This window comes from Ipomoea triloba, chromosome 5, assembly GCF_003576645.1.
Source record: "Ipomoea triloba cultivar NCNSP0323 chromosome 5, ASM357664v1".
NCBI lineage: Eukaryota > Viridiplantae > Streptophyta > Magnoliopsida > Solanales > Convolvulaceae > Ipomoea > Ipomoea triloba.
Window position 1 is genome coordinate 14,616,981 of NC_044920.1, and position 5,737 is coordinate 14,622,717.

General features: G+C 34.2%; 1 protein-coding gene across 1 annotated transcript; it reads left to right on the forward strand.

The window, feature by feature from the left end:
- Positions 1 to 910: 910 nt before the first annotated feature.
- Positions 911 to 5,466, forward strand: LOC116020597. Its single transcript, XM_031261065.1, has 5 exons — positions 911 to 1,237; positions 1,359 to 1,448; positions 2,002 to 2,069; positions 2,180 to 2,379; positions 5,108 to 5,466. The coding sequence occupies exons 1-5, from the start codon at positions 1,056 to 1,058 to the stop codon at positions 5,195 to 5,197; spliced, it is 630 nt and encodes a 209-aa protein (XP_031116925.1). The 5' UTR covers positions 911 to 1,055; the 3' UTR covers positions 5,198 to 5,466.
- The last annotated feature ends 271 nt before the right edge of the window (positions 5,467 to 5,737 follow it).

Below are 5,737 nucleotides of genomic sequence, written 5' to 3' on the forward strand. Positions count from 1 at the left end.
GTCGAATCCATAATGCAGTCGAAGGCAGCAACAACAGATGATGAAGCAGGAGCAGCGACAGTGACCACGGGAACAACCGGACAGAGAATGGACCCATCCACAAACTCCAGCAAGCCTTGGCCACGGAGAAACGACACCATTTGAACTCTCCAGAACAGGTAATTACGCGAAGAAAGCTTCAGAGAAACAAAGTGATGGGCAGATGACAGAGACGAGGGGGTCGACATAGGCGGCATGGCCACATCGGAGAGAGTCCGTTTAGAGAAAGTCTCTACAGAGTCGTCGCGGGAGTTGATGTTGGCCATGAAATCACACCTGAAACTAGAGCTTTCAATAAGGGCTGGCGGGCCGCGGGCCTAAGCGGGGCGGGCCCAAAAAGCCTGCTCTTTGGCGGGCCTGAGTTTTGGCCCGGACCGCCCCGCCTTAGGCCCGCGAGCTAGGCGGGCCCCTGCCAATATATATATATATATATATTATATATATATATATATATATATATATATATATATATATATATATATATATATATATATATATATATATATATATATATATATATATATATATATATATATATATATATATAAAACAATGGCGGGCAGCCCGTGGCCCGCCAAGCCCCAGCCTAGGCAGGGCGGGCCAAAAAAGTCTGCTCTTTAGCAGGCTTCTATTTTCAAAACCCACCCCTACCTAAGTAGGGGCGGGAGGGTCGGTCCGGCGGGCTAAACCCGTTTTGACGGTTCTACCTAAAATTACTGATACCAGATGAGAATAGATTATCTGTAATAGATTAAACACAATATACGTATATACAATATAATAGAATACACAATCATAGAGTCCTATTTTCACAATGCTATAAGACTCCTAACAATAATTACTCTTAATAAAATCAAGGCATATATGGATGTTGAAGTACACTTTGGAATTTTTTCGACATTAAAACCCAGCTTGATCAATTTAATAGTGTACCCAACTCCAATTAAGTCTCCAACACTATTATAGATCGGAAGTCTTCCCAGGGAGAAAAAAGAAGGAAAAATCTCAGAATCGCCATGTCAACATTTCTTTCTCCCAACTTCCCCACCCTCACTCCCTTGAACGGCAGATCTCAATCTTTGGGTTTCAATCCACTGTTCTATGCAACAAGATTTTCTACACACAACCATGACGACTACGATCATGGATTTCCATTCCCAACCAATCTCAAAATCTCCCAGAGATCCACAAACAAAAGGTCAAGCTAATGCTATGCACAATATCTTGATCTGATTTGCTTTCAGTTACTTACAGTTTACAGGTGTGAAATTCAAGAAAACGTTTTTATTTAATTATTTATTTGTTTTTAATTTGTCTAGGGTCATGGTTATTCAAGCCACTCCTGAAGCGGCCGCCGGAGACTTTCTTTCCGGTGTTCTTCCCTTCTGGCCTCCATCGGATAATTCTTGGTAGGACCCAAAATCCTCTATGTAATTATTTATGCGGAGTATTTCATTTTGGGTCACACTTGTGTGAGACTATCCTGTGAGTTAATATTAAATGTAATACTTATATTGAACTAATTAAAAATAATGTGTTTGTTACTTATAAGGAAAGTGTAATACTTCTACATTATGATATAAAAATATTATATTTTATTATTTTTATAAAAAGTATTACACTTTTCAGTAATGTTGGCAAGTGATTATTATTTATAAGAGAAAATTTAATATTTATAAAGAAAAATAATTTAGTACTTTTAAATAAAAGTATATAGCCAAAGACCTTATGGTCTAGTGACACCCGATTTACACTCTCATGGAAGACAGTGGTTTCGAGCTACTCTTTGTACTTCATTAGGTTGACATTTCTCAAGAGATTCACATGATAAGAGTATAGTAAAACCCTATGTTAAAATAATAAACATTTTATTATTTATTAACATTGCATTTTTACTTTTTTTTTTTATGTTGCAATAATCTGCACAATATATTCGTGGCTAATCATTGATTAATGTTATAGGTTAGGTTGGGCTGTCGGACTTGGGGTATCACTGCCCTTGGTTACTGCTCAGTTGATAGCATTGTCAAGTAAGGATTGATGAAAGATATGATCTGATTTGGGAAATGATTGTTTAATTTTGGTGTTTCATGAAACTAAGTTAAAAGGGATTTTGATTTGTATATGGTAATGGTGGTAGAGCAAGTTGAAGCGGCGGCAGAGGCGGTGGAGAAAGTGGCGGAGGTGGTGGAGCACGTGGCGCATGACGTCGACAAGGCGGCGGAGGATTTTAAAGAGAAGCTGCCGGAAGGGTCGCTGAAAAACATAGTTGAGTCTATTGAACATTTGGCCGAAGAAACTGCTAAGGATGCTCATATAGTGGAAGACCTCATGGACAAGGTACACTATCAATTACTTTTTAAATATATATTCCTTAGTGTACATTACAATAAATTTATCAATTTCCTTAGTATGAACTCTGAATCACGTGATCCACTGTGTAATTAAACAACGTCACGCACTAAATGCGGAAAACAAAGCCGCATAAATATCTCCACCTACTACATACACAATAATTGAGATCAAAGTGAGTAGCACCACATGTGACGACATGTCCACATTGTAATTAAAGAGATGCACTGTAGCGATTAGAAATGCCAATGGGTAGTTGATACTTTGCTAAATCTATCCATTTATATATATAAAAGATTTGACTATCTTCTAGTAGAGTTTGGGTACAATTTTACTATTCATGACGAATTTAAATAGTATTTTTTAGCATGGCCAGATTTTTAGGCGTGCAAAATGGGAACAACACATGACCTCAATTTTTAGCTAGAAGGTCAAATATTTGTTTTTGACCTAACTATTTAAGAAATAAAAAAAATCTACAATTAATCTTAAAACTCATCAGTTTTTTCCAAAATCACTTGTCCTTCCTAATATTTATAACATAATTAATTATGAAAAAATCATTCTATAATTTAAAAGAAGACTCATATATTTTACGGTATTGATTTTAAATATTGCACTTATACTCTTGATAGGACCTCATTTATTTATAAGAATAGAGCCACAAAAATCCAAAAACCAGCCCTATAATAAGGTATTTGCTTCTTGAACTTCTCTATATATATGGGAGCACTCTTATGAGAACTACCATCCAAAAACAATCTAGGAATCAATCAAGAGTGTTCATCGAAATACCTAACAGATCAGAAGTAATTATAAAAAAAAAATATTGACATTTTTTTAAAAAACTTGAATTTTAAAGTGCAAGCAACAACACTATTATAATTAAAGGTGTATTTGAAAATCCAAAAAATGACTTCTAGAAAATATTTTCCGAGTTTTCAGTGTTTGGCAAGAGGGGGGAAAATGAGGTCAATGGAAAATGATGCCTTAGTCAAAGGAAAAACATGTATATTTTGGGGGAAAATGACTTGCCTTTTTTTTAAAAAAACTTTTTACAACACTAGTCCATGGGCTAGAGTTCATGCAACCCTAGCCCGCCCCACACGGGTTGGTGGCCCCCACAGGCCGGCACACGTTTTTTTTTTTTTTTTTTTTTGAATTCAAAGTTCAAAAAAAAAAAAAAATAAAGTCTACAAATATTAACATTGTGTATTTGCAATCCAACTTTAAAATCTAAAAAAAATTAATATTATTTCAAAGTTCAAAAAAAATAAGTAATGTCTACAAATAATATTAAGTTTTTCTTATTTAAAAATTAAAATAAAATTACAATTTAATTTTTTTAATATTATAAATATACTCCGTAATATACTATACTCCGTAATTGTAATATATATGTAATATATATAAAATATGGCAGTTGGCAGTAGCCATGGTTCTGGAACCGAAACTGGGATCGGAATCGATTCCGATTCGGTTAGCACAGTACACGGTTCGGTTCAAACCGAACCATGGTCATACCTATGTCTTGTTGTGTGCGTGTGTGTGTGCGTTTGTGTGTGTGTGTATATATATATATATATATATATATATATATATATTTTTTTTTATTTTATTAAGGCCCGACCAGCCGACCTATAGGATGTGGATCTTAGCAAGCCGGACCTGCTATTTTGCGAGTCATTTTTTTGTGGTCCTAGCCTACGAAGTTTATAATATATTATACACAATGGGTGAACGAAAAATTGATTCTCAAAATATATCTATTTGAGTTGAAAAATGAAGTATACAATTCTGTTCATTTTTCTGCTCTTTTTCCGGAAAAAGAATCAAACACAAAAAGAAAGTTTTTCATTGGCATCCAAACATTAGAAAGGAAAATGTTTTCTGAAAAAGGACTCATTTTCCAAAAAAACATTTTTCAGAAGTCATTTTCCTAATTTCCAAACATACCCTTACAGAGTGCATTTTTTGATAAATCCATAAAACTAAACCAGAAAACTAAATCAAAAGTTAAACCATAAAAAAGTGACCCCTTAAACCCAATAGACAAAACTAAACCATAAAGTTTAAAAGTGAATTCTAAGTGCAATTAACTAAACATTCAGTGTAAATTAATGATAATGTTAGGTGCACTAAGTAGTGTTGCACAATGTACTTTATATTGTTGCTAGGTGCACTCTAAAGGCAACAAACGATAACTACTAAACTCTAAAGTAAACTTTTAAACCAAATTAAAAAAAAAAAAAAGTAAGCATAAACAAAAAAATAACCATAAATTATAAAAGGTAAAGAATTTCACTGCATATATACGCATCACAAGATGCACTATATAGTCTTGCTAAATACACTCCATAATATTATTACTTGCACATACATAAATTTCAAGCTATATAGACAAATGTCACCACATTTTTTTTTCTTTTCCATGCTTTAAAGCCATTAGATCTTTAGTCTTTACAGATAGATAACCCTGATTAGTTCCTAGTTTTCTCCTAGGCACGAGTTCTTATTTGACCCAAATCATATATATATATATCCCCATGAGTCCTTGTGGACAATTGTGATCCATTGATCTTGACATCACTAATGGCTAAGATTTCATAGCGTTATTTTTGAATTTCCGTTTTAGTTGTATTGAAAAGGGTAGTCCAATAATTTGTCTATGCAATTATTACTATATTATTATTGATGTGAACATTTTGAAATTTAGGTTGAGGAAGTGGATGAGAAGTTGGTGGAATTTCTGTCTCAGAAATCTGAGCAAGCAAAGGCATCACCTACTACTGAGGAGAAGGCCTAAGCTAGCTTGTGAAAATAGAGCATACAAATTAAAGGACTGTAAAATTTGGAATAGAAGAAACTATATTGATGGATGTATGTTGGTCTGTGAGTGCACGTTGGCCTGCGAGCATCACGTATTCGTTGGTTATTTGGACCAAACTATATTGATGGATGTATGTTGGTCTGTGAGTGCACGTTGGCCTGCGAGCATCACGTATTCGTTGGTTATTTGGAACAAAACTATGAACTATAACCAATTATTACATTATTAGTATTTTCTATGCGCTATATGTTGTCAGATATATTCAATTAAATATATCTATACTAATTGAGAAAGGGAGGAATCTGACTAGATAGAAGCTTGTGAAGGAAATGGTTTTCTTTGATTTCTTCAGTACGTTACATTACAACTGAACACACAACATATTTATAGATAGGAAAAGTAAACCCACTACTAATTCCACTAAGTGAGTGCTGCAACCCTTTAGTTTATTTAGTTGTTATGCAGCCACACTAATATATAATAATCCATCCACCTAATCCACCTAACCCACTTAAT

Coding starts and splice junctions, on each gene's coding strand:
- LOC116020597 (XM_031261065.1), top strand. CDS start 1,056: ATGTCAACATTTCTTTCTCCCAACTTCCCCACCCTCACTCCCTTGAAC. Junction 1,238..1,358: donor CAGAGATCCACAAACAAAAG/GTCAAGCTAATG, acceptor TAATTTGTCTAG/GGTCATGGTTATTCAAGCCA. Junction 2,380..5,107: donor TGGAAGACCTCATGGACAAG/GTACACTATCAA, acceptor TTTGAAATTTAG/GTTGAGGAAGTGGATGAGAA.